The sequence below is a fragment of the Pseudoliparis swirei genome, chromosome 5 (genome assembly GCF_029220125.1).
Source record: "Pseudoliparis swirei isolate HS2019 ecotype Mariana Trench chromosome 5, NWPU_hadal_v1, whole genome shotgun sequence".
Taxonomy (NCBI): Eukaryota; Metazoa; Chordata; class Actinopteri; order Perciformes; family Liparidae; genus Pseudoliparis; species Pseudoliparis swirei.
In genome coordinates this window covers 21,625,897-21,652,290 of record NC_079392.1, presented here as the reverse complement: position 1 = coordinate 21,652,290, position 26,394 = coordinate 21,625,897, and the positions used below count along the sequence as shown (strand labels likewise).

The 26,394-nt window shown below is 42.3% G+C and overlaps 2 protein-coding genes across 6 annotated transcripts; one reads left to right on the top strand and one right to left on the bottom strand.

The window, feature by feature from the left end:
* The first annotated feature begins 15 nt into the window (after window positions 1–15).
* LOC130193746 (tropomyosin alpha-1 chain) lies at window positions 16–21,364 on the top strand. 4 transcript variants are annotated; one of them, XM_056414438.1, is made up of 9 exons: window positions 16–320; window positions 2,195–2,320; window positions 15,634–15,767; window positions 15,907–16,024; window positions 16,164–16,234; window positions 16,323–16,398; window positions 17,475–17,537; window positions 18,522–18,591; window positions 19,971–21,364. In XM_056414438.1, the coding sequence occupies exons 1-9, from the start codon at window positions 207–209 to the stop codon at window positions 20,051–20,053; spliced, it is 855 nt and encodes a 284-aa protein (XP_056270413.1). In that variant the 5' UTR covers window positions 16–206; the 3' UTR covers window positions 20,054–21,364. The 4 variants fall into 4 exon arrangements, with proteins under 4 accessions (XP_056270413.1, XP_056270412.1, XP_056270415.1 ...); XM_056414437.1 differs by lacking the exon at window positions 19,971–21,364 and adding an exon at window positions 19,187–19,422 and having other exon boundaries at window positions 20–320; XM_056414440.1 differs by lacking the exons at window positions 16–320; window positions 2,195–2,320 and adding an exon at window positions 6,264–6,807.
* Window positions 21,213–26,379, bottom strand: LOC130193750 (40S ribosomal protein S27-like). 2 transcript variants are annotated; one of them, XM_056414445.1, is made up of 5 exons: window positions 26,004–26,379; window positions 23,805–23,856; window positions 21,940–22,045; window positions 21,730–21,840; window positions 21,213–21,569 (listed from the first exon to the last, which is right to left on the bottom strand). In XM_056414445.1, exons 3-5 carry the CDS (start codon window positions 21,956–21,958, stop codon window positions 21,541–21,543), a joined length of 159 nt encoding a protein of 52 aa, XP_056270420.1. In that variant the 5' UTR covers window positions 21,959–22,045; window positions 23,805–23,856; window positions 26,004–26,379; the 3' UTR covers window positions 21,213–21,540. The 2 variants fall into 2 exon arrangements, with proteins under 2 accessions (XP_056270420.1, XP_056270419.1); XM_056414444.1 differs by lacking the exon at window positions 23,805–23,856.
* Window positions 26,380–26,394: the final 15 nt, after the last annotated feature.

Below are 26,394 nucleotides of genomic sequence, written 5' to 3'. Positions count from 1 at the left end.
CTCTTTCTGTCTCCTACTTTCTCGCCCTGTCTTTCTCTCTCTCTCTCTCTCTCTCTCTTTCTCTGCTGCCTTGTTAGACTCCAGCTCTCTCCAGCACTGCACGCGTAAGACAGAATTTCCTATACGTCTCAAAACACCCGGAGATCAGGGCTTTTTGAAGCTGCGTTTTCCGATCTCAGAGAGGGAAATCCACCCAAGCAGCCACCATGGAGGCCATCAAGAAGAAGATGCAGATGCTGAAGCTGGACAAGGAGAACGCCATCGACCGGGCCGAGCAGGCAGAGACGGACAAGAAGGCAGCGGAGGAAAAGTGCAAGCAGGTGGGAATGAAAGAGGACATGAAAAAGTGATGCAAGGGTCAGTAGTCATGAGTGCTTCGCAAATGAAAAAGTAGCAATAAAGTTATGGATTAGGATACCTGCCAACAAGCAAAGGAATAATTTAATCCTATAATAATGTTCATCTTTTTGCTTTTGGTTGATGAACAGCTAAATCTATTTGTAAAAAGTGCTTCAGACTTGGCATAGCACACTTCAGGTTTTCCTTTCAAGGCTTGTTTCTCCTGTTATTTAACTAATCATCAGACCAATCCTTTCATTAAACTTTCTTTTGAGACATTTCACGTGTTTCTATACTCTATTCCTCACAGCTAAATTACTGTTATTTGAAAATAACCAATTTTTTTTTGTCATTGCTCTGAGACTGGATTGTAAATTCAAAATTGTTTTGTGACAGTAGGCTGTGGAAACATAAATACCTCCTTAACCCTTGTGTTGCCTTCGGGTCAATTTGACCCGATTCAATGTTTAACCCTCCTGTTACCTTTATATTTACTAACATATTTTACCCTTGAGGTCAATATGACCCCAGCTATTAAAATCTCCAGAAAATTATTAGAATTAATATTGTTTTCCAAGTTTAAGTGTGAGGTACTTTATGTTTGTTTGTTGACTCCCGAAAGAACACCGACATTAAACATTGAATCGGGTCAAATTGACCCGAAGGCGACAGGAGGGTTAAATATTGAATCGGGTCAAAATGACCCGAAGGCAACACAAGGGTTAAAAGGCCAGACAGCACTGCCATAAGCTTTCAGAACCATGAAGTTTCCATTTTCTGTAACGTAATTATGTCTATCATTTCCAGCTAAAATGCATCACCTAATATGAAGAACACAGCCAGGCATTCCCAAATTAGAAACACATACTTTTGATTATTTCTTTGCAGTTGCTTATGGGTAAAAGAAAACTTTGAGTCACCACACCACCCAAACAGATATATTTACATAAATCCGAACTGAATGTAACACAAATAGGTCACTGTTAATGCCGTTTAATAATTAATAATGTTAGGCTGAAAGAAAGCTCATTAAATCCCCAGCATGGTGGTTTTGGCCACTTAAGGTGATGAGATCACCCATAAGTCAGGATTTGGTCTCTTGAGAGGAAAAAGTGAGTTCAGCTCCCTCCGGGACCATTTTTAAGAGAGTTTATGGAGCATCTGTGTGCTATAAAGCTTTTTTTGGCAGGTGTATCCAACACAGGAGACAATACACGCACATGAGAATCTTTCAAATGGACACAGGCGACATTGAACACACACAGACTTATTAGGCCCATAGTTGCGGGCGTCTGTGTGTTCTCACTGATAACAGCTGTATTTGTAGACACCAGGAGAGAATGAGTGTGGAATTCAGTAGGATTATCTGAAGTGCTTCATGGGCCCTTCAGAGGAGGGGAGGGGGACTGGATGGGGGGAACACTTAAACCTGTGAGTATGTATATGATGGTGTTGGAGAGAGAGAGAGTGAGCATGAAGGAAAGGAGGGAAAGAGAGAGAGAGGGAGAGAGAGATAGAGGATGTGACTTTGCATACCTGGTTATGTCATGTAAACCATTACCATTTAAATGTTAACAAACAGAATATAAAAAAAAAAAATTTGACTCTCAAATCAGCCGCTGCTGCTTTCCCACTGAATTCAAACACATTGGTCGGATGATGTCCCATCAGACTGAATGATTATTTAAGCCCAGTACAAATGTCACATTAACATTTTTTTTAAATTGTGGACATTTTGGGGAGGGGTAGAGTGGTAAATGGGGTAAGATAACAAAGGAAAAGAGTCTAATTTGGATGAAGACACACTGAGCTGAGAAGGTGTACTGAACTGGACTAACAGCCTCTCCTGTTGTAGCTGGAGGATGAGCTGATGGACCTTCAGAAGAAGATGAAGCAGACAGAGGACGAACTGGACAAATTCTCCGAGGGCCTGAAAAATGCTCAGGAGAAACTGGAACTGTCTGAGAAGACAGCGGCAGACGTGAGTGAAGGGTCTCACACTCATACTGTGCACACACATACACCTGAGTGAAAATGTGAAATGGAACTGCCATTCATTAAATAATACTAATACTGATACGGCCCTATTAATTCCGTAGCAAGAGAAATATTAACAAAAGGCTTCTGCTGTTATCGTTAACTAATTGCTCTTTTCCGACTTTACCATGGCACCGCTGAGCCCATCTTTCCACAGCTGGATGGTTCTAAGCAACCACCAGCCGTGGGTTTACTTTGATCCACGGTGACTGGTTTGGAGCACTTCAGAGACACAGTCACATTCCTGTTCAGCCACTCCTGAAAGATGAGCACATGGATAAACTGTAACCATAATCCCCTCACCCAAACACAAACACACACACACACACACACACACACACACACACACACACACACACACACACACACACACACACACCCACACACACACGGTTCCAGGTGTCTGTGTGTTCTTACTGAACCAAGAGCAGAAAGGTTACCAGACAAACTGCATCGTCATCATTCCTGTTTACTGTTTTTGAAGATGTTATGTGCCAGTAGTTTGTGTACTGTACATGCAGACTTTGCTATAATGAAAACCACGACAAAAATAGTAATTGTTGCCTTTTTGGTGTTGCTTTTTACTGATATGTCATGTGATTATCAATACTAACATACTTTACATCTCATATGTTGGAATACAAGCACACGTACACAAATACTTCACTTAATTAGTTATTTAAGGTACTTGTACTTTACTTTTCCATGCTTGTATACATCTACATTTCAAAAGGAAATATTACACTTTTTTCCTGAATTACATTTATCTGGAGGTTGTAGATCATTTGTAAATCAATCAATCATTTTTATTTCAGCCAACAAATGTGATCAGCTTATAAGATATGATGTTTTATTATTGATTAAACTACCAAAATAAACAGTTAAACCGTAAATAATGTGGTTAAATAACCCAGCTATAGTAAAATGCTGATTATACATTATTGCATCAGTAATAGTAATCAAGTTATACAACAATCCTTTTGCCTAACCAGTACATTTACATGTTATCCTTTCATTATTTGGATATCCTTTTTAAGTTAACGTTTTAATGCTGAAATTGTACTTATAATAGAGTATTTTTACACTGTTTGTGTTACTTTTGCTTGAAGTCAAATCTCTGAATACATCTTCTGCCAATAAGGAATCCTTTATTAATCTAGAATCATCCTATAACAGGACGACTGAGACTTCTTCATCGGACTCAAACCAACTCTCACATGTATGAGATGTTTGTGTATAATAGTGTAATTATTAATGTCAGTAGATGTACCGGAACATTGGAGTTGTATTAGTCCTGTGGCCAATAAGCTGCAACCTGGGAAAAAAGATAATATTTTAGATTGTTGGCAACACCGCAAACCACAGCGCTGTAGATCTGTCAGTGGTGGTTTCTCCGGCATTTTAGTGTGTGCGTGTGTGTGCATGTGTGTGTGTGTGTGTGTGTGTGTGTGAAAGAGAGAGAGGGAGAGCGAGAAGGGAATTCAAGCATAAGACAAAGTCCATATATGGGAGTCAGTTATGTTTAAGATAAGGATAAAATACCGATCCTATACCAGTTAAGCAGTGATTCCAACAAGATTACGAAGCTGGCCGTGCAGGGAGAAGCGTCGTGAAAACAAAAATCCTGCCAGCTGCCACCAAGATGTGGTATTGTTTGAGCCTTGTGGAGGATATCCCAGGGAAATGCAGTGTTGTACCACGAACAAAGAGAAGGGAAGTGTCTGACACACAGACACAGAGACTGAGGCTGGATGATCCTCACGCAGTGATCACATGAACTCTGAAGAGCTCTGAGCAGCCTCACATGCAAAGTGGGTCGAGTGGGCCCCGGGAAAAAGTATTGTTGTGTGTGTGGGGTGAGCCGGACTAGGTGTAGCTTCCACTTCTACGTTTTGTTAAAAATAGATGTTTAGTATATTCCCGGTGATGTCCTATATACGCACAGCACCATTTCCAGCTTGTGAAGCCGCTGCGCTTCACCTCCGTGAATCCAGCTGCACATGTCGCTTATCAGAGGCAGCAGTCAAGTCATTACACATCTCAATTCACACAGAAAGCCCCATCGGAAACTTGGAGGGGGCTGGGAAAGCAGAACGGAGAGCCAAAGACCTCCACAAGCAAGCGGTTGTGATTCATGAAAGAAATAGTCCCTTCGCCATTGACTGGTGGTGCTGATATTTAGGTCATGACAGCTCACCGTCGGCGGAAAGCAACCAGACAGAGAGTCGGCCTTTCGGAGAGATCACAAGCTGACAGTTAAAAGAGCCAAAGATGGAGGCTCCGTGGACAGTAGTTTGAATACAGGTATTGATAACAGCAATCACAGAGGCAACAGTTCCTGTTTTAGGGGGAAACTGGACTGCGGGGGCTGGCCGGGCGGAGAAAGCAGAGAGCAGGCAGGGGGGCTCTGGTATGTGAGGAATGCAGCTAAGGCAAACAGAAAGCCCCACACTCCTGTGTCTAATGAAACCAATGCTCCCTGCTTTTCCGGGCGCGAGGGAGCAAATCAGACAGAGGGAGGCTCAATCAACAGATGTGATTGATCGAGAGGGATTTTCTTCTTCGCCGTGAACGGCGTGGTCTGAATCTGCTGGCCCCGTTGCTCGTCCAGTCGGCGTGTTTGCTCACAAAAGCGATCGTGTGAATGGGGAACAGAGAGGATGCGGCATGAAGCTGATTTACACCCACACAGTGAACATGGCCTCCTAGCAGGCAGGTGGTGGAGGATATTTGTTTGCATCAGCCACGCGGTTCCTCAAAAATAGAAACATTTATGACGTTACCTACATTGTGCATGATAGTTTAATTCATAGATTTTCTGTATTATATACACTGCGTGGTTAGTTTTCTGCATGTTGTATCCCCTGTTCTGTCCTTTCACATTTCTTTTACAAGCTTGTCCTTAATTCTTGCTGAAAAATAAATAATATTTTGTTATTATTATTAGGTATTTATTTCAACAATACCTGATAATGACTGAACTGTATTGTGAATTGTAAAAATGATCCACAAGACATTTAGAATAATGTAATGGTGCAACCATAAATGTTTAAGTTTTTTAAAATATAGTATGAAAAATCATCTAACCAAATGATAATATTGCTTGACTGATTTTTGCAGTGAGTACCAATATTGATATTCAAGAAAAATCTGTGTTTTGAGAAATTTTTGCAAAATTTGAATCTTGAATCCTATTTTTTCTCCATTTGCATAATGTATTGCTATCGACTGGACATATGTAATCAGCTAATCAGCTAATAACATGCTATATATCGCTCTAACTCTCCACAATATATCATATTATTTCATTCTGAAGTTTCTAGCTTGTGACCCTTCATGACTGAAGTGATGCTAAACCACAACTCTTCCTCACAGCTGTACATCTGTGAGCTTTGAGTAGTTCATGATGCTTGTGAGTTCAGGATGTTTGCTTTTCAGATTGATCTATTTGCTGAGTCTGTAATCTCAGCGTCTCCCAAGAAAAAATGGACATGTTGGAATTCAAATACACAGTATACTGTACAGTGTGTTTCCAAGCAGGATTCAAACTTCAAACTTCCAGCGTGAGTCTATAAAGTGAAATATCACTGACTCCAAACTCTGGGCACTGGACTTTTTAATTCTGAATGTCACTCGTCCTGTCTTTCCTTCTTCTTTTGAAAGTCTCACAGCAATGATCATATCAGTCACAGGGATCAGCTTTTTACACACGCGTGCGCACACACAAACGCACTCACACACACACGCCGTAGACTGTGATGCACACGCACGCACGCACACATACCGTGTAAACTGTGATGCACGCACACAGGCCCCTCCCTCTCTGACCTCATCATCCCGATCATCTCTCTCCTCCTCCCGCACAGTCTGGCGCTCTCCGCTCTCCTCACCGCGCAGCTTTTCTAATCCTTCTCCTCCAACTCTGGTCCGGACCAAAAAACTGCAACATTCCTGAGGACGACTTTCTATACGGCCCGTGAACGTATCATTCCTACAGACCAGAAGAAACCTTTGGAGAACACCTGGACAACGTTACTTCCTGGTTATATAACTTTTCTTTGCACTTGAACGACTTCTTTTACATTCCAAAGACTTTGGCCCCGGACATACGTCGTTTTTTTTGGGGTGTCTTTTTTTTAAAACTATCAACGGTCAAAGTCATTTTTCTCATTGTTATATTATTCTATACAGACCAACAAAGCAGGGCGTAGTAGCTCGTTTTTGTGTGTTTTTTTGCACAACCTATAAACTGCATTCCGCACCTCAACGTGTCGCCTTAAATTGCGTAAATAGTCCACAATGGCAGGTTTGAACTCTCTGGATGCCGTGAAGAGGAAGATTCAGTGTTTGCAGCAGCAGGCCGACGACGCAGAGGACCGATCTCAGGTCCTACAGAGAGAGCTGGACAGTGAACGGGAGCTGCGAGAGAAAGTGAGACAATCAAATCCTCTCGCCTACTTTCTTTGACGGTTCTTTTCTCGCTCCGCTCTGCTATCACCTGTCTGACTGTGTAAATGACGTTAACGTCTCCGTATTACCCTCTCGGGGCTCTAACGAGACACCGTTACTTCGTGTCATTAATTCATTCGCGGGCGTGATCGTGCCACAATGCAAGGCGTTGGTCTGTAATGAAAAAAAAGTTTGGATTCCTGTAGGTCTCTGCGCATGCGCAGTGTGGTCCGATTTACAGGCCGCTGTCGAACTACTGTGAATATTGTAGACCACGTGGACATCATTTCACTTATTGTGCAATTGAATTCATCTATTAGATTGACCAGAATACTTGTTATGGATATAAATAATGTTCATACTTTATTATATCATACGTGTAACTACTTTTTAATGAGGTCTTAGCAGCAATTAGAGCTGCCAACGTTTAGATTAAGAGGATAATGGTGTGACTCCCCAGGGAAATTAACTTATCACTCACTTGCTTGCTCAGTGGTGGTGGATGTATGCCAGCAGCTGCTTGGTTGAATGCCCAGCCACCGCACCATCCTACATCCGCTGATGATAGGAAAATATAGGGCACATATACTTAAAAGTATGCCTACTCTGTTATTAGCAATTCCAAAGAATAGTCTGGAAAATGTGCCATTTATAACTAGAGCTGGAACTATTTCTTACTTAATCGGTTAGTCGTCGATCAACATGAAATTAATCAGCAAACATTTGATTGTTTGATAATCCTCAAGATTTTTTGTTTAAAGCCACAAATAGTAAATATGTACTGGTTGCATTTTCCACAATGTGAATATATTCGGTTTTATTAGCCTCCCATGATGATAAACTGAATATATTTGGGCTGTGGACTGTTGGTCAGTCACTTTGAACTCTGAAAAGTTTTAAAGTGCATCTCTTTTTGCTATATACTGACACTCAGTTAATCGGTAGATTCATCGATAATAAAACACATTGTTAGTTGCAGCTCTACTTTCAACACTATCATGTATCAGCAGAAAACCAGAAGCGTGGATGTTTTAAACGGGACTCATCTGTTTTTTTTATTCATGCCTGTCTACATCCGAGTTTTGTAACTTAATACAGAAAAAGTAGAGAGTGGACTTTGAGAAAAAAATGCTAAGCAGCAAAGTTAGGTAACATTCTTGACTTGTTTCACGTGCTGCTTTATGGCATTCAGTGCCATATTCTTTGCATAGGAGTTGGTTAATGACAGGACAAGTAGGCAGACTCGAGGAGAGTGGGAGGGGAAGGTGTGGCTGTAAAGATATGGGAGCTGCGATGATGAAAGGAGCTGGCGTGCTGTAGGACTTACCCCTTTGTTACAAACTGCCTATTAGGTAACAGGCAATGCATATTCACATCAATGACGTCAGTAATTATTCATTTAAAAATAATTTCAGTCTTTAAGTTAAAAGTCATAGTTGTGTGTTTGTCAATACAGGTTGAGACATATTTAGTATCTTGACTTCAACATTTTGGGAGGTTGTGATTGTTTTTGCTGGATGCCTTTTGTCCTTTGCTCATTTAGTGGCTATGTGTGGTTTAGGGAAATCTCCAACCTGCTTACTTTAAATCTAAACACCTTCAACAGATAGATGACTAGTACTTCTGGTGGTGCATATGAACATTTCATCTTTCATCTCTTGCCACATCGGTTTAACGGTTAACATTAAGTTTAATCAAAAATGTAAATCTCCAAACGATTTGTATTTTGATTCCATCCGTGGCAATATTTTAAGAAAGACACTGTATAATGTCTCCCATTATTAGGACATTGTAGCCTACAATAGAGAGCATTATACTAGAAGGCTGTCATCCTTATGAAAACATTCACATATGAGGCTGTGAAAGAAGTCGTTTGGCAAGCGGATGAGAGGGCACTTCAATATTTCCCCTTAAAAAAAACTCTCCAGCACAGTTATTGCTAGTGTACCATTGGTGAAGTCACCATGTGCGGTTTACTACACCTATATTACGGTGACGAGAACACTTTACATTATTCTCCTCAATCGTTTCAGGGGTATATAAACCCACATAAGGACATTTTAACCTATTTTCAACAATTAATAAATACTTCTTCTCCGCTAACGACATATTACATACAGTTAAAACTTGTCAATGTTATATGTTAGTCTTAATCATTGTCTGTGTATATAACAACACCAACTCATGGATGCTTCAGAGGAGGAGTTAGAAATGTTGTTAAATAGATCAATAAACATATGATAAGAGCTACATTATAGTGGATGTAAACAACTTATTGAAAGTGTAATTGCTGCTTATAAATGGGAATTAGGTGGATTGAAATGGTGCGATATCTGCAATGTGGACATGTTTTTTTTCCATTTCATTGTGCATTCATAGTCAAACAGAGCAGTGCACTTGTGTGGTGAGGTTGCTGTAGTCCCATATGTGAATAATTAGGGCAACCTGCAGTTATTCCTTGGCACAAAAAACTCTTTTCATTTGAGCAGGGGGAGATCAAAACAGGATCCTCGCTGAGTCTGTTAAGGTAATGAACCATAGTTTGAAAACGTTACGGCATCAGAAGAAGAAAAAACTACTTTTGGCCACTTATCTAACACAAAAATTTAAATATTTGCTTGTTTCAAGTTTTGTTTTAACGCAGCTAGAGACGTGACAATTTAATAATGCTTTACGGCTGTCAGATTAAAGGGACATGACATAGGCCTGAATGCCCCTTTGACCTTCTTAGATGTGTTTTACTTACAGCCGTTATTCTCACGGAGCTTTTCCTTCAAAGTGCTCACAGCACTTACTTGTTGGAAGGTACAAAGTTGAGAGTTAGGCCGGAGATTATGATTTGTATTTAATTTATGAACCTGAAAGCTGTGTGAGCGACCCAGATGAACAAGATCTGCTGCTCTTCATTTAGCCTGCATTGCAGCTGGATTCTCACGATATCTAAAGATCACATAAAAATCCACCTTGTCAGGCTTCAGTTAATGCGTCTGTGTCCGAACTGTCAGTGATTCGGACCAATCAGCGTCTTGTTGGGAGCTCCTGGCAGCCAAGGGGTGGTTCAGTGACGTAACGACACAAAGAAGGGACTGTACGTTCTGAACAACGCTGGCGCCTCCTAAAGAGGTTAGTGTAGATGTTGCAAGAGCATCAGTTACATCAGAACTGGAGAGTATTTCTTCATGGAAAGAAGAACGAAGAATGACACTGTGGAATTGTGGAACTGTGGAATTGTTCTGTGGAACACACCATCTTTTGGGTCTGGTTAGCTCCTTATAGCATGGAAGCAAATTTACAATTTGTATAATGATTGTCATGGTGATAATTGGTGTAAAATGCAGTTTTTGATTCGTATCTAAAAGCAGATGAAAAGGGAAGTGGGACTCAAAACCTCCACTGAGGTATAAGCATTGGGAAGCAGGTCCCACCCACACACACACACACACACAACAGCTGCCCCTCCCAGGACGTCGTCTACCGACTCTGGCCCAGCACTTCCTGTGCTTCTACTCCCAACACTTCCTGTCCCTGAGCTCCAGCCTTGATCAACAGGAAGATTAGTGTGTGTGTGTGGTGGATTATAATATGGTGGATATTCCAGTCCACTTCAGCTTTTGTCAGTTTACTCAACGTTAATTGTCTAATGGCGATGGGGGTCAGCTATTTATTTCATCTGTTTCTATATATACATTCTTCATCTACTGTACTAATGTGACGTACACATTGGATTTGCTAGACACACTGATGTTGTATTCTACTTGCATGACAACTGTGAAAGTTAATTGCAGGAAGTAATTTAGACATACTTCCCTCAGCTCATCAGTTTGTCAAAATGACCGAGAGGTTTCATCTGTTGGCTGGTTGGTGTGGTCAGGGAGCTTGATGGTTTTCAGCAAGGCCTTGAGCAGACTCCACAGATTCCGTGGAAAGATTTACTTCCTGGTTTTACTGTTTTCTTTGGACTTTCTCCCTGGAAATAGCTCAACTTTCCAAATTTAACTGCCACATGTTACGTTTTGGCAGTCGCTGGCATTCTGGAGAAAACTCCCATGTTACCGGCTTGTGGCTTTGCTGATTATGCAGGCCAAGGTTGCGGGTTGCAAAGCTAAATTTGCTACAATTGTAATTAAGTAGCATTTAGAGAGTGGATATGAAGCCAGCCTATTCCTTTACAGATAGATGCAGGCCAGGCTCAGTGAGTTGCTTTAAACATTTTCCTGGGATGCTTTCGTCAAAGCAGGATCTCTGCATCTGTGAGCATGTGCGTGGTAATTCTGCCTAAAAGGACTGGATTAAAAGTTGTATTGCTAAAAAGTATTGCTGGTGGTTCCATCACCTGTGTGATCGGAGACAACACAATTAAAGACCAATACGATATATGTAAATTCAAATAAAACCAAGAAGAAAAACTATCTAAATAGTTTGGTTCCTGTTGTATTTTGTGGATTCCTGAAGGGATTCAATGAACCTCTTGTCAGTATTAGACAATAGATTGTGCAGCAAAGACTCAAACCAGCTCCAGATCTGTGTGAAAGTCTGACCAACTACTTTTTGCACAAAGAGACGTCATTGTGACGCTTGTCTGGAAGTTTAATGACCTTCTTTTACATATCACACCTCATTACAGGCTGGCCTATACATTGTATGCAGCTCTCTTTGCATGCCAGATCTTTATGGGAAAAGATTACACACTCACACTCAGTCACATTGAGAGTGGCGAGCAGCAGTGTCAGGAATAACTTCCACTGAACCCCAACAGCATTGTGCAGCTCATTAGCCCACTGCCCTGGAATCAGCCAATAATAAGATTCCTCTTTCACTTGACCTTGATCTGGTCTCTAAGACACTCTGGTATTTCTTAAGTTACTCCCTGTGGAACTGTGCTGTATCTTGAAAGTCAGTAGAGACCAGAGACAGAGAGGTAAGGGAAAGGCACATGCGAGTCCTAGAGGGACTAGGGTGCTTGAGATGGACAAGCCATGATTTAAACGACTGGCCAGCTCGCTTGCTCTCATGGACAAAATAATACAGAATAACCAGGCAAGAAAAGAATAGTTTGACATTTTGTGAAAATTCTTTTCCTGCTCCCTGTAGTTTCTTCTTGTATTGGATGAGAACATTGACACCACCCTCCTGTGTGCACATTAAATATGAAGCGACAGCCAGCAGCTTAGCTTAAAGACTGGAAGCAGCTACTGGTTACAATAAGTAACCAGTTCCTCTAAAGCGCACACATTAACACGTTATATCTTGTTTGGTTCATGCATTCAAAAAACTGAAGTGTAAGTGTAAAAACGACACTATGTGGTTTTACAGAGTATAGTTGTCATGGCGTGGTTGCCAGTCCACCAGTGGAGGACGTGAAAGGTTACTCCAAACGGCCAAAAATACATCTGGCACATAACCCCATTTAAAAAACAGAAAATGCATAATTTTGAGTGTTCGGTTTTTGTATGGATTACAAACAAGTGAGATTTGGACAGAGCCATGCTAACTGTTTCCCTCTGTTTCCAGTCTTTGTGCTAAGCTAACTACATGGTGATTAGCATCAATCTTTTCATCTAACTCAGCAAGGAAGCAAATCAGCAAGTATTCTTTGAGGAATGTTCCAGCCACTATGACTGAATGTCCTTTGGCAAGGCACTAACTGGTCAAGGGGATCTTTTAAGTAGCCAGCAGCGAAAGCATGGTTACATATTAAGCCGACCTGATAACAGAGCAGCTACTTGTCATCCAGTATCTTTTACAGAATATATATGTGTATATATCTGTGTGTGTGTGTGCGTGTGTGTGCGCATGTGTGCTCACTGACACAATCTTCCCGATACTCCACCACAAACATTCTCCATAGTTTGTTTTACCATATAAGGCGGTGGTGCGTCCCTGGCAGCCAGAGAATGCAAAGTGGTTGCTAAAGGAAGGGGCAAGGCCAGAGACGGAGAGAATACCAGCTCTGAAAGAAAGAACAATCAAAGGGAGGAAATGAAAGAATGTTGGGCAGCTGACTTCCTGTTACTGTTTTTATCAAGATCCTCATTTGCAAAGTAGTGTTTGGAGTCTATTTTTAGAGTAAATGTTTGTTCTACGACTTTGTGGTTCTTAATTCGGATGACCTTTACCTGAACATTGCAGTCACATTTGTTATTTTTCTTCAAAAAGCTTTGAAGATTAAAATAGCTTGTGTTGCTCTCAGCATGTGTAAAAAGAGTTTAATAAGCTGTAGGAAATGTATTTTCATCACCATTTTAAGGACTTCGAGGAAAGAACGACTCTTTCCTGTGGTCATGGTTGAGTGAATTAGAGGCATGAGAGTATGTGCAGGATGCCCATAAGCTTCTTTACTTGACACAAGGCGGTCTCTGTCTGCAGAGAGGTTTCCCCGCCTGTGATTGGTAAAAGCTGATGACAGATAACACACCAGGTTGCATACATCTGATTGAGAGCGTAATTATATTGCCGCAAGACCTTTTGCATTTCTGTGTCGTTTTAATGAATGACGACACGCCTTTTACTTGGCAGGAAACTAGCCGGTTGCTCGCTGGAGATGTTTGTTTGAGAGAGGCACGCATTGGCCGAGTGACAGTGTTTGTTTGCATGTTTGCAGAGTGTGCGCGTGTCTGGAAGTGCATTACGGAGTCTGATGTGTGGCGGAACCAAAAGCCTCGTCGTGAATAGCTTGCTTGTTGGTGTGCAGACGGTATTCTCCACAGCACTTTGCTTCACTAAGGGAGTCACAATATCTGTTATTTCAGGCTCCGGTTTAATTCTGCTCAACGTTTCTCACCAGACGGATGAAGTGTCGACAGAGGTGAACCTGCGTGAAGGACATTGCCGATGAGATTTCAAGCCGCCTGACCGATTTATGACTTTTCATTCATTCCATGTTGGGTTCGGTTTTCCTCTCTCAAGTTTTAAGGCACGTCAACGCTTGTCTGACAGGACAGACATTCCCTGTCTCATATCAGCGGCCTCCCCTGGCAGCCCTGGGTGCAGTAGGGCAGGGCGAGAGAGAGAGAGAGAGAGAGAGAGAGAGAGAGAGAGAGAGAGAGAGGTGTGGAAAGACTGACTGGCGAGTCAGCATTTCAGGGTGACATGGAGACGCGGAAGAGAAAATCTTAAAAATTAAAAAAAGAGTCCGGCTGCCAACGAACAGGAAGCCATGCTTTCATTTCCTGAAATATTAAGTGTTTGACAGAATGGAAGATGGGAAGTCTATTTATTCTGTGCACAAACCGCCTGAGTTACTCTTTTCCATTGAGCTTTCTGAGCGTGCTCTTCCTCTCCGTGCAGCGTTACCTTTCCTCCTCTTTGCCAAGCCTTTCTCTTTTGTCTCTCGTCATGATGCTATCTTGCAAAAATGATGCCAGAATGACTCATCTACATTCGGACTGTTGAGCCGACCGGCAACCTGACTTCTGGACTGAGTGACTAGCTAATGAGTCACTGACCTACTAGCTGCTGCCCTGTAAACGCAGCACAGAATAACATCTGTTTGTCCAAGAAATCCCCAGGTGTTTCATTTTAAGTAACGGGGAGTAAACTTGTGTGAGTTCTCTGAGTTTGAATGAATAATTTAGCCTTGTGGCGGTTTAAAAGTGCAGTTACGTAGTGCCGTCTGAGCTACCTGGTCGTAAACGTTGAACAGTGGACAGTCTCTTTGTTGTGACCTTTGTATGAAAACTGAGGTGGGCGGGTTTCCAGTTTGAGAGCGGCTCCCTAGGAGGCGGTGGTTAGATAAACTCCCTGTCCCACTGAGAGGAAATGCCTGTTTAGTTGTTTGTTTGCTTTCTTTTTCCCCTCTGTGCCTTTTTGTTTTCCAAAGGCAGATGAGAAGAAGCTCATTTGTCCAACCTGGTTCCAGTTCTGCATTCACAGTCAACGGAAATTGAGTTTTTCAATATTTCATTCGACTGCAAAGTCCTGTGATCTTCAGATATTAAAAAGGATTACACTCTCCAGCCAAACCGCTTCTGTAGAAGACCCTCCAAGGACCTCCAGCTGTCTCCATTTGTATTATTATCCATCAGCGAGGCAACTATCGATTTATGAAATGATTAGCGTGGCCAAGCGCGTGATGAAGAGATTATCATATCTCACTTACAGATGGAATTAAATGTATATGTAGCTGCCTTCCTTAAACATGGCTGCCTCGATCCACTAGTAACACCTTTCAAAAGAAGATGCTCAATTTTTCCCCCAAACAAGTTTACATATACACTAATAACTCTCAACTTTTAATTTTTGTTTATTTCTTTTACAAAACATTTAGAAACTGTTGCCGACTTTCAACATGGGAGAAAGTGAAGATGAAAAGTCTCTATTTAACAAAAAGTCTAACTCTTCCAAAAACACATAATGACTCAATAGTAACCGTTCATTTATTTTAAAAAAGAAGTTGTTTGGGTTAAAAAGATGGAAGATACCTTAAAAAAAAGGTTGAAAATACCAATATTATGTTCTTGGATGTTCTCTCTGAACTTTCAGTCCGTGACTATTACTCTGCACTCCTCGTGTGAGAAGCTCATGAATAAAATGCCAATTTTGTGATTTGTTAACATGGTCTTAGAAAGAGCTGTATGTTTAAAAGCACAGAGTCAAACTATTTTGCTAATCCCCGCGAATGCAACAGCATAAATTCACTTATTTTTAGAGCGTTACTGACTTTTCTCTCCCCACTGCCCACTTTGTGCCTTTTCCTTCTCTTCTGGTTTTGTGGTGGGGAAAAAGGGGGGAAAGGGAAGACCAGCTTGGATGATATAAAGTGGAATGAATTACTAAATGTCTCTCTTCCCACATTTTTCCTCCTCACAGGCGGAGGGTGATGTAGCAGGACTGAACCGTCGGATCCAGCTGGTGGAGGAGGAGTTGGACCGAGCCCAGGAGAGGCTGGCCACCGCACTGCAGAAACTGGAGGAGGCTGAGAAGGCCGCAGATGAGAGCGAGAGGTCAGTTTGTATTTAAAAAAAGATCAAACCTCGATCTTCTTTCGATTTTAATTTTGTTCACGTTCATATGCCTGCAGTTGTGTGATAATGTGTGTTCCTGGCTTTCACAACATCATTTAAAGCCTCATGTATGTCTCAGGGGGATGAAGGTGATTGAGAACCGAGCGTCGAAGGACGAGGAGAAGATGGAAATTCAGGAGATGCAGCTGAAGGAGGCCAAACACATTGCAGAGGAGGCCGACCGTAAATACGAGGAGGTGAGTTTGACAGCGAGAGCTGGTTCAGAGCAAGACACTCAACTTTAAATTTTAAATTTTTCGTCTTTAATCTGGCCTCTTTTCTTTTCGGATTCTATTGTGCTTCGAGTCCAACGACTTGTATTGATTGTTGTCCCAGGTGGCCCGTAAGCTAGTGATCCTGGAGGGAGAGCTGGAGAGAGCTGAGGAGAGGGCCGAGCTCTCAGAATGGTAAAACCCCGCGAACACTCGAGCACATACACACACATGCCCGTCGCTCGCCCATCGAAACCAAGCGTGTGTCCGTCTCCCTCCACAGTAAAGCCGGGGACCTGGAGGAGGAGCTGAAAAATGTGACCAACAACCTCAAGTCCCTAGAAGCCCAGTCTGAGAAGGTGAGTGTCACGTTGCATGTGGAGAGACATGCGTGGCGATGACTGGACCGTGCAGCAGAAATACACATTTAGCTAAAAGTACTACTTCTTTTTTTGGCCTCCTGAGCAGCCAGACTAGTGGTGCTTTTCCACACAGGAAAAATGCAGCAGACTGAAACACACTTCTCTTTTTTTCTTCTTTTTTTGTTCACGAAGTTGGAAGACAAGCCACAAAGTGGGAGTAAAAGACACTTGTTTATCAAAGTTACGATGCTTTCACTGTCTCTGGCCATGTTTTGCCAAAGAAAAATACATGTTAAAAATGCATCAATGGTGAAACTAAATGTTCTAATCATATTGGCAAATACTTACACAGCTGATTGATGGTTTATGGAGTAGTTTTTCTTCTCTTTCAAAAATACACAATCTAAATATAGACAACAGTACACCAGTGTGTATCATCTCCACTTCCCCGTATGCTGTCATTGGGGCTGTTCTCATGGCTCAGTGGACAGTAATTTGAGTGAGTAGGGAGGGACGCCCCATCACCAAAGTATTGTTTCATACAACCGCTATTATAATTGTGTATCATCAGGCCGTACCATTTATGTCCCCCTCCCCTGTAGTTTGGATGGAACCCGGAATGTCAGGTTCACAACTAGTGCTGAGAAGCAGTCATGACTCGTGGTAGATGAATATCTTAGATCTCGGAGGGGTTATTGGCAGCGTTCTGTGTTTTAGTAAACAGAGACCAGCATCTAGTCGAGACCTGCAGCGCATTCTTCCTGCTAGCTCCGTCAAATTCCTCCCCAGGCACAGACAGGCAGAATGACGGAGGGCCGGACTTACCACATGACTTTAGGAAATACATGCCATCGCTTTGTTCGGTCATGCCTGCCGTGGTTGGCAACGCAGCACCACTTGTTCCTCCGGCCTCAGAAAGAGTGGTTCCATTGCTGTTGGAGCCATTATTATCCATTGTGTGATGAGTGTGTATGTGTGTGTGTGTGTTCACATTCACTGTGTGCATTTGAAGGTGAAAGCATTTATGTAACTGATGAGGTCATGTTGTTTCTCTGTGTCTCTTATGTCAAAAGTACTCAGAAAAAGAAGACAAGTACGAGGAGGAGATCAAAGTTCTGACTGACAAACTGAAGGAGGTGAGACACGGATTCTATGTCACACTATTTGACCATGTAGTGTGTGTCTTTGGAAGGAAACACATCAGAATTGTCCCAAATATAAGCTGTAACTTTCGTGACTCTAAGAGCGGGATGGGCCTCATTGTATCCTGGAGAGGATTACAGGGTACAATGTAACTACGGTGTCTCAGGGTCAAATCAGGCCTCTATGACACTCTCCCTAAATTTCCTATCCCCCTCCACTGGATAGATCTTTTAAAAAAACATATCCATCAAGCTTTTATCACAGACTTTAGATTCTAGATGTTTTTGTTGTCGCTAAATGGATAATTTTAACAGGTTATACATTAAGTTTGTATCAGCTTAAAGTAAAAATGAACCTCCAAAATAATCAAGGAATCCCCCCCTCAACCCCCCCGTACTGTTACCTTGAATTTGGGGAGAAAATCTATTTTCTTCTTCGCATGCTTGTGAATGGAGAATCCAGAAACAGAGGGCAAACTTGATGAATATGTAAATTCTGCGGCATCAGCCAACGTATCGCATCCGTTTTTTAAATACTCGCACAACTCGTGCATTGTGATCCAACGCTCATCCATCCAGTCGTGTGCTCACGACTTCCCAAACACGTGCGTCTTTGTTGTAACCGTACTATTGACAACACTTCCGCATAAACAGCTTCGCGCTCCTCATCCGTGCAAAGGCGGTTTATGTGGAAGTGTTTTAAACAGTAAAGTTTTAGCCACAACGCGTGAGTATGGGAAGTAGTGAGCATACAACAGAATAAATGAGACTTTGGGTATACTGCACACATTTCTTCAATTCATCTTTGATTTTCTGTTCACTGCGGTGACATGCGAGTAAAACGAAGTTTTCTTCACAAAGTCAAAGTAACAAAGTAATTGGTATACACATGATCATTTTAGGAGTATTATAAATATCATGCATTGAAAACTGGAATGTAAAACATGTAATAACATGCTGTGTCTGTGTTCCGGTTAGGCTGAAACCCGTGCAGAGTTTGCCGAGAGGAGCGTGGCCAAGCTGGAAAAGTCCATTGATGACCTGGAAGGTAGAGATCAGCCCCCCTCACATGTCATAGTGCTCCACTTTGTTGATGCGCCACAAACAGGTTGTTTAGCAGAGTTTCCTGCAGATCAGGGGCCAACTCTAATCCGGGTCCATCTTAATGCACACATGCACAGTTACTTTCAGTTTGACGTAGAACCCAGAAGGAGAGTCCTGTTTCAGCAACACTGTGGATAAATTCTGTGGAAAAGAAAATAACTTCCTGCTAAATATATGGGTATCCCTAAAGTTTAACTAATGGAAGACCTACTCCAAAGAGGACAGAATGCGCTCAGGTGTTTTTATGTCAGCATTATTTTGCTGTCAAACCAAAGGAAGCTGATGTCATAGACAGTCGAAGCAGGTTTTAAATGCTCAAAGCTCACCGAGATCAAGAGCCATACGCCTAATTAAATATGCATCATTCTTTCTTCCAAGCATTTCTGCATTTTTTTAAGCCTGACCTATTTTTTGTTTTGTTTTCTCCTTCCTCCCTCTGCTCTTCTTCTGCCTCTCATTCTCATGCTGCTTTTGGCTTCTTTGTGTCGCCGCTGTCCCTGACAACCTGCCTGTACTTCCTGCCGACCTCTGACCTCCAGATGAATTGTATGCTCAGAAGCTGAAGTACAAGGCCATTAGTGAGGAGCTGGACCATGCCCTTAATGACATGACATCTCTGTAGATGCGCTGACATCTTTCTCTGTCTGCCTCTCACTTCACTTTGCTCCTGTCCTGTGCTTTGAATTCATATTCTCTCCGTGGATCATACTGTATGTGTCTTCTTCCCATCTCTCTATGCAGGAAATTATGAATTAAAAAAGATGATTTCCTACTTCCCAGCTTTTGTTTCTCTAGTGTTATATACCTTTGTAAAAAGTTTGATGCATAACCTCAGCTACGTAGTGTACGTTACCATGCACTTTGATTTTTGTAATTAAGTAACCAACAGTCTGATTTTGTCAAACTTGTAGCTATGTACATTGTACGTCTAATTATCAGGATTTTTATGTGAGACAAGGTGAGATTTACTCTGTTTTTTGTGTGAATTAATGCAGCTTGAAATCCCCTTTGACCCCTTGAAACACTATTTTGGTTGTAAAGCTAACTCATTTTATGGTAGCATCAAATACAACAAATGCAGCACACAAGTCCTCTTTAGGACATCCATAGTGTAATCTACTAACAGTCAGCAGTCTATGCATGAAAGGCACAACGGTGTGGTTGAGGTTTTTGCATGTGGCACAACTTTAACCAAAATAGTTATGCAAAACATCTGTTCAGTAAAACTGACAAACCTATAAAAAAGAATATGTTGCCGTGGCTCCAGCAGTATTATATGCTGATTGTTAAGGCTTCACCATGTCCCTTTTTCTTCTTCTCCAGAGAAATTATCACAAGCCAAAGAGGAGAATCTGAGCATGCATCATGTCCTGGACAAGACCCTGGAGGAACTGAACAGCTTATAAAAGCACAGAGAGGAAGCTGGAGAGGATGAGATCGTCATGTAACATTCCTTTAATGTTCGACTCCATTCCACATTTCAACCTGTAAAATCTTTATTCCCAGTGTGAAGGGGGATTAATTTAATGCTTGTCCTTGATGTTTCTTTTTTTTTCTTCTTTTTGAATTTTTTTTTTTATGATAGGAAGTAATTATGACCCCATTGCTTCTTCTTTTTTTTGTCCCCAGATGTGATTGCAAAAATTCTCCCCAGAAGTTATGTTTGACCACTTATTCAAAAAGAACCGGCAACTTACACACCCAAAGAAACCTCAGATTTGGTCACTGCTTGAACCACTTAAACAGGCTCAATTTAACATTATATGTGCACATACATTAAGCCTCTGACTAATTATTTTACTACATATGCTACAGATGGTGTTGGGTTTTGCTGCGGCTACATTTTGGCTCTGAAGTGCCACCTGGTGGCGATACAACGTTAGTCTACAGTCACGCTGTATTAAGAGGCTACGAGTTAACAGACGAGTCGCTCATGGGTGGCTGTTTTAGCAGTATCCTACTTAATCTGGTCTTAAAGAGCGTGATTGTGAAATGGACAGGTGACCTTATGGAAAGGTTGCATTGATAAATAAACAGGTCAAGGCACATGCTGCCCAGACTCTCTGGGCTTCCCAACATTTCATTAGAACAATAATGGCTCTTTGTCCATTCCCCTATTATCCCGAGGCCTACCTGTTGAAGATGCAGAGTATTTATGTGCATCAACATATTGTGACTCTAATTTTGTTGGGTGGGAATATGTGCAGAACCTGAGAGCTGTGCATGTAGTGTCTAGAAGTGACTTTTATTTCTCACCTGTACTACCTTTCCCTGAGTTTGACCTGACCGGTGACACATTCATCATGTTTGCCAACAATATGCCATAAGTAGCCAATATTTACTAGATTTACAATATATTGTATTACATATGGGAGCGTAACCCAAAACCACTTGAAGCTCAAGTCAAGCTTTATCAACCACGGATACTTATTGTATATAGTAGAATAATGTTAGGTATTTTAGAAATTGTATTGCTATGATTATTTTTGGTTTTGTTTTATTCACACGACTTCTCAATTTGCCATGGGAACTCTCAACACCAAAGAACACACATAACACGGACAATACAATCTTTAAATGTTTTATTTTTGTTTGTGATGGCCATCAAGGAGTCAACAGGGCCATGAAAAGCGCTTCAGTCATGACCAAGCTCATTTTGAAATATTTTGTTCACCAACCCCACCCCCCATGTCAACTTAATAAATGTTTTACAGAAATCATGACTCATTGGACTTTGTGCATTTCGAAAAATTCTAAAGTTTTACTTATTTAACATAAACATGTCACTCCACATTTTCAAGATACAGGTACATTTATTTACGAAGGATTTAACAGCTAAACCCATGGTCCATTCTTCCAGCTGCCCCTCATGTGGGTTTTGCACATTTTCTGTTCAGGAATATTTCTTTCTGAAGGCACAGCCTAGACAGACAAAGAGCAAATTAATTCAATATCTCATCACAGTCAAAACCGTAAGAAGGATATAATTGATACTGTTCTTTACAAACAGTCATATATGTCCATTCCCATTCATATCTTGAAGAAATCCAAAGCAACGTCTATATATATAAATGTATTTTACCTTCAGTTAGTCTGCATTTCCCCCCTGCTGGTTGACAGAGGATTAAAGAGCAGCCTCCACAAGGTACCACTGTCTGAGCATGGCTGAAGATGGTGGTGATCTTGTAACAACCTGGGGAGTAACAGAGAATCAGATCAATTAGAATGTACAACTTTAAACCATTTCTTACTTAATCCCATGAGAAACACAAGACCAATATTGCAGTCTTACCTGTGCACTTGACATCCATGAAGTAGGAGTTTGGACTCTGCACCAGCCTCTTCTTCTTGTGCCTACTCCTCTCCTTGGCAAGACTGGGATACAACAGATCCTTATTCTGCAACCGAGATAAGAGGATGTTTACCTTTGTACTTTCAGATAATTAAATTATTATTATTTCACGTACCCACTAAATGACGAGGAGATTGGTATTTGGTTTGTTTTGATTGTGCAGTAGTGACCTCTATAGTCTGATAAATTAATTTATACGTTGATCCCACACAAACATGTCCAGACAAGCCCAAGCATCATATCTAAGGCGTGACACCTGTACACTGAATACAGATAATAGGGATTTCAAAATACACTGATGCATATTACCACTGCACGCCCCATGTATCAACTGATTAATACATATGTATAATTCTGTTATATGATATTATGTGTATCCAGGCACGTGCACAGACATTTTGGGGGGCAGGTGCTCAAACCAAAAAAAAGGGCACCCAATGCTAAAAAAAAATTCTGACAGAGTTGAAGCATTAGCAGCAATACACTGATGATGCAATACATCCTCGACCTGTGTTTCCTCTGGCAGCATCAGACCACTAGCTTACATTTTCTTTATGAATAAAGATGAATTATTATATAGCAACAACAGTACAAGCGTTCTGATTGGCTCATGGGTCGTCATGCCAGCCACGTATTGCCCTCCTCGCTGGTCTGATACAGATCCGTATTGCCCTCTGACGTCATTTTCAAAATGAGCGATATTGATAGACATCAACAGCCAAGAGCAGTGGTCCTCAAACTCCGGTCCGCGGGCCAGATACGGCCCGCCTCCACATTTGGCCCGGCCCTCTGAACAAGAGAGGCTGTATGATTTTTTTTTTCAGTCTGGCCACGCAAATCCTAGACTAGCCCCTGTTAAATAGAACGGAATAAGAATTCTCTCTCTCTCTTCTCTCTCTTCTCTCTCTTTTCTCTCTCTTGTCTCTCTCTTTCTCTTCTCTCTCTCTCTAAACATAACTAACGTCAGCAGGGGCGGCCCTAGCACATTTGGCGTCCTAGGCGAGCTTCACTCCCCCCCCCCCCGCCCCACCCCAAAAAAAAGAAGAAAAAAACGATTTTGCACGAAAACGGAATTTCAACTTTCAAACGCTATTTTGCTCTGCAAGACTGAATTTCTTTCAAATAAACAGAACAACGATCGCAACAATGAACAAACATTAAATAAAGAACAAAATCCCTGAGAAAATGTCACATCTGTGCTGAACTACGCTCCGGCTACGCCCCCCTGATCAACGGTGCACATTCACTCCCTCGTCGTGCCCAAAATAATGTGACCGCCTTTTTTCATCACTTTTTTTTTTTACATTGAATTTACATGACATGGTCTACACTTCACGAAGGGACACATGATGCATGAATATGTTCACAGACTCAAAGCGCCACCTACTGGCAGATTTAGCTGGCGGATGTTACAGTTTTTCTCGATTGATTCCACACAAAAACTGGAACTTAGAACACAATAACCACAACCTGTAACTCATGTGCCAACTCCCTAAACCAATTCTGCTAAACTATAAGCACAATTATCTGCTTTAGACACAGATTTCAATTGTTAACCACACTTTCTTCAAAACACTCTACTTTGCACACTTCATCAATGCCAAAACCTCCTTGTGTTCAGACAGAACACACTGCTATTCAATTGGCAAAACTTCCATTTCCACGGCTGTTGTGCAATTTGGAATCAAGGCTTTAGCAATAAGGGCCACAGGTGACCTCCTGATTTGAAGAAGAATGGATGAAAACATCGAAGGTAGAGGAGACCAGAGAGGCAGAGGAGTATTTTTTTGTCCTTTTTTATTTACACTTTTCTTTCTTTTTTTGTTGACTGTAGTGGTCTATTTTCTATTGTTTGTTCTGTGAAAAAATTAGAAAAAAGAAAGAAACATGTTAGTTGTATATTTGTGTGCTGTTTTATATTTTGAGTTAAAACATTATACATTCACAATATTTTACAACAGGAGAAAGCATACAGTAACACTGGACATGAAAAGGCATAATGCTCCTGATAAGGCCTTCATACTGGTGTTTTCCCATTTCATAGTGTTTTCCATTGAGCACATCAGTGTTCAATCGATGCTTAGAATGTCTACTCATATAATGGGCTGTGTTTGTCATTTGAAAACAAAATACCCTTTTGAGGTGACATAACACTGTTTTGAAAGCAAAGTTGCATTTTGCAGGAGATATCAAGGGTTTTGCATTTTGTGTGAGTGGTTTTGGGATTTGTGTTTAGAGTTTTGAGAAAACGAGGCATGCTTTCAAAAAATGTGTTTAAGCAATCGAGAAAAACTGTAATCGCGCGCTCGCGGACAAGACATTCTCCGTGACGTCACTGAGTCACCATGGAAACAGTCTGCGCTTTGATGCGGTGACGTCGCTCGTAGTCGTGACGTCACGGAGCAGCGAAACAGAGTATATAGCAGTGATTTCCAGCATATACCCATCCAGAAGAGAAGAGAAGAGAAGAGAAGAGAAGAGAAGAGAAGAGAAGAGAAGAGAAGAGAAGAGAAGAGAAGAGAAGAGAAGAGAAGAGAAGAAGAGAAGAGAAGAGAAGAGAAGAGAAGAGAAGAGAAGAGAAGAGAAGAGAAGAGAAGAGAAGAGAAGAGAAGAGAAGAGAAGAGAAGAGAAGAGAAGAGAAGAGAGGAGAAGAGAAGAGAAGAGAAGAGAAGAGAAGAGAAGAGAAGAGAAGAGAAGAGAAGAGAAGAAAAGAGAAGAGAAGAGAAGAGAAGAAGAAGAGAAGAGAGAAGAGAAGAGAGAAGAGAGTCTGGCCGAGTCCGGCGTCTCTCCTCCCGGCCGGCGTCTCCGCTCCGGCCGGCGTCTCCGGCCGGCGTCTCCTCTCCCGCCAGAGTCTCCGCTCCGGCCGGCGTCTCCGGCCGGCGTCTCCTCTCCCGCCAGAGTCTCCGCTCCGGCCGGCGTCTCCGGCCGGCGTCTCCTCTCCCGCCAGAGTCTCCGCTCCGGCCGGCGTCTCCGGCCGGCGTCTCCGCTCCGGCCGGCGTCTCCGGCCGGCGTCTCCTCTCCCGCCAGAGTCTCCGCTCCGGCCGGCGTCTCCGGCCGGCGTCTCCTCTCCGGCGTCTCCGGCCGGCGTCTCCGGCCGGCGTCTCCGGCCGGCGTCTCCTCCGGCCGGCGTCTCCGGCCGGCGTCTCCGCTCCGGCCGGCGTCTCCGATGAGCGAGGACCAGATGAGCGAGGACCCGTTCGACGCTGCTTGCAGCTTTAATGTTTTTTGTTTGTTTTCTGGCTGGCATTGCCGTCAAAATATTGGTTGGAGATATAGATGGGGGTGCAAAAAAAACTGCCCAGCAAAAAGGCGCATTTTTTTTGCGCCCCTCTGAATGGCGCCCAGGCGGCCGCCTATACCGCCTGTAGGAAAACCGCCCCTGAACGTCAGTAAACAGCTGGACGAGGCTTTGAAATCACGGAGTTTAAAAACATATTTTTTTAGGAAACGTCGGACCAGTTGTGACGTCATGTTTTCAGCAGCGCTAATGTTGTGGTTGATCACAAAACAACGTCAGGGGACAAACACCGTCATGATCTGTGTGTCTGATGCTGCGGGTCAGAGGAGAAGGAGGTGCACCCGTTTGGTGGCGCGAGGAGCACTGCGCGGAGGAGGAAGTGGAGGAGGAGGAGGAGGAGCGTGGCGGGGGAGGGAGAGGAGGGGGGGCCCGTGAGCGTCGCGGAGCATGTCAGGGCGAAATTCTCACAAGAACTCAAATAAATGCCCCGTCGGATGATAAAACACATTTGGGGGGACTTGATGACAGAGAGAGTAACATTTATTCTTAAATACGGATGAATAAAAAAAATGTTTCTCCAGCAAAAAGGGCACTTTACTCATCCAGGGCAAAGGGGCTGGTGCTTGAGCACCACTAGGGCTCTATCTGTGCACGTGCCTGTGTGTATCCACTGACTGATGACAAGGCTGTCCATCAAAACTGTTCTGCATGTTCTGACGTTTTTAACTACAAAAGGAAATTGAGCAACACAAATATTTCCACTTACTTGCATTTTTGCACAAATCACGCAGGCTTCTCTTCCAATGCAAATACGAGATATAAAGTGCGACTTTAAGTGCGCCCTCAACTGTACTCTCTTGTTATGTTCTGACGTACGTGTACAGGTCGGTACCCGGAAGAGGCCGAGCAGGCGGTGTCTTGCTCTTTAGGGGAGGGGCAACAGAGGGCTCAGGATAGACCGTCCGTGTACGGTCCCTGGTGCGTGTTGAGGATAGAATAGATAGACAGATAGATAGATAGATAGATAGATAGATATATACTTTATTAATCCCCAAGGGGAAATTTGTAGCAGCACCAATAAACTAAACACACAAGAATACAAAATAAAATATAAAAAACAGGGATGAAAGATATAGGAGTATACAAAGTAAAATAAT

What these genes read in the sequence shown, in the direction of transcription:
- LOC130193750 (XM_056414444.1), bottom strand. An exon ending in CATGGATGTCAAGTGCACAG is followed by an intron (nt 21,841 to 21,939) that starts GTAAGACTGCAA and finishes GTTACTCCCCAG; the next exon opens with GTTGTTACAAGATCACCACC. An exon ending in GAAATGCAGACTAACTGAAG is followed by an intron (nt 21,570 to 21,729) that starts GTAAAATACATT and finishes TTGTCTGTCTAG; the next exon opens with GCTGTGCCTTCAGAAAGAAA.
- LOC130193746 (XM_056414438.1), top strand. Translation starts at nt 207, where the DNA reads ATGGAGGCCATCAAGAAGAAGATGCAGATGCTGAAGCTGGACAAGGAG. An exon ending in TGACTGACAAACTGAAGGAG is followed by an intron (nt 17,538 to 18,521) that starts GTGAGACACGGA and finishes TGTTCCGGTTAG; the next exon opens with GCTGAAACCCGTGCAGAGTT. An exon ending in GTCCATTGATGACCTGGAAG is followed by an intron (nt 18,592 to 19,970) that starts GTAGAGATCAGC and finishes CTTCTTCTCCAG; the next exon opens with AGAAATTATCACAAGCCAAA.